The sequence below is a fragment of the Pygoscelis adeliae genome, unplaced genomic scaffold, assembly GCF_000699105.1.
Source record: "Pygoscelis adeliae isolate BGI_AS28 unplaced genomic scaffold, ASM69910v1 Scaffold36, whole genome shotgun sequence".
NCBI classification, from domain to species: Eukaryota; Metazoa; Chordata; class Aves; order Sphenisciformes; family Spheniscidae; genus Pygoscelis; species Pygoscelis adeliae.
In genome coordinates, this window is record NW_008824934.1 from 1,001,947 (window position 1) to 1,003,125 (window position 1,179).

General features: G+C 52.0%; 1 protein-coding gene across 1 annotated transcript in view; it reads left to right on the forward strand.

The window, feature by feature from the left end:
* LOC103918020 (uncharacterized oxidoreductase C663.09c-like) overlaps window positions 1-1,179 on the forward strand; it is a 19,788-nt gene that overhangs the window by 7,554 nt on the left and 11,055 nt on the right. The window contains exon 2 of the mRNA XM_009325258.1: window positions 905-1,017. Coding sequence (XP_009323533.1) covers window positions 905-1,017 — 113 coding nt within the window. The remainder of the gene's footprint in view (window positions 1-904; window positions 1,018-1,179) is intronic.

A 1,179-nucleotide genomic window follows, 5' to 3' on the forward strand; every position in this document is an offset into this window, starting at 1 on the left:
GGACTTGGTACAATGGAAATACCCACCGTAGTCGTGACTTCCTACACAAAGATAACAACAAAAACGCTGATCGAGAAGCCATGTCACTGGTCAGCTCCGCCTGCAGGCAACGCTTTTTGTGTCGAAGGGCCTGAGATATGAGAAATGACTGCAAGTATCTTGTACTCTTCATCTCACCCTGGGTGTGTGACATGGGAATATCAAACCTTCTTTTGAGCCATCCAGCAGTAAAAGACATTTTCAGATATGCAGATCCTGTACGTTATTTGGAGCTACTGCAGTTGTTTAGAAATAAAGACACCAACAAAAGGGAAATGGGGTACCCTCATCGGATGTTTTGGGCTTTTCCACAGAATTTGAACAAATTACCAAATCTCCTTGTGCTTTAGTTTCCCAGGTACAAGGGGAGAGGCTATTCTTGACCTATGTCAGGATGAAGCTAATGTTTTAAAAGCTTACTGGTCTTTCAATAAAGAAAATAAAGAGCAATATAGCACTAACAGATGTAATTAAAGCCGTTATACCTACATATACCAATTCATATGCACGAGCGTGTGCAGACCGATGTACCTGGGAAAGCACGCACAAGCACTCTGGGGAACACGTGTAAGGGCTAAGCCGAAGCAAGGAAGCCCGTAGCGATTTCCAGGCACAGGTCACCCACAATGCAGAACGAATGGTAAAGCAACGCTTCTCACAGCCGAAAAAGGCAGCTTGGCCTGCGCCGCTGGCAGCAACGTGGGGAGTCCGGAAATGTGGGTTCAGTTCCTGCCTCTGCCTCATCACCCCCTTAGAGAACTTTTATCTTTTTCTCTGTTCTTCTACCCACCCCTAGGGGTGGGGGGCAGCGATTTCACCACTGTCCGCCCCCGTCAGCCTTATTCGTAAGGATTGCTTCCCGCAGAGCAGTCGCGCCGTGCCCGGCAGAACGGCGGCCGTGCTCGGGGCAGCCCGTCGCCGCCCGGACGACGAGGGACCCGGTTTTCCCTGCAGAAGTTCGTGACACAGGGCGTTCGGGTAACCGTACAGGGAGCGGGGTAGGTGGTGAGAGAGGGTAGAACCCCTTCATCCTCCCCTGCTGGAAAGCCAATCATTTTCTGAGCGCCCTCTTCTCTTCCGCGGGGCGGGGGACTACCGACGGCAACTCGGGCAAGCACCCCACGCCGCCGAGGGCCGGCT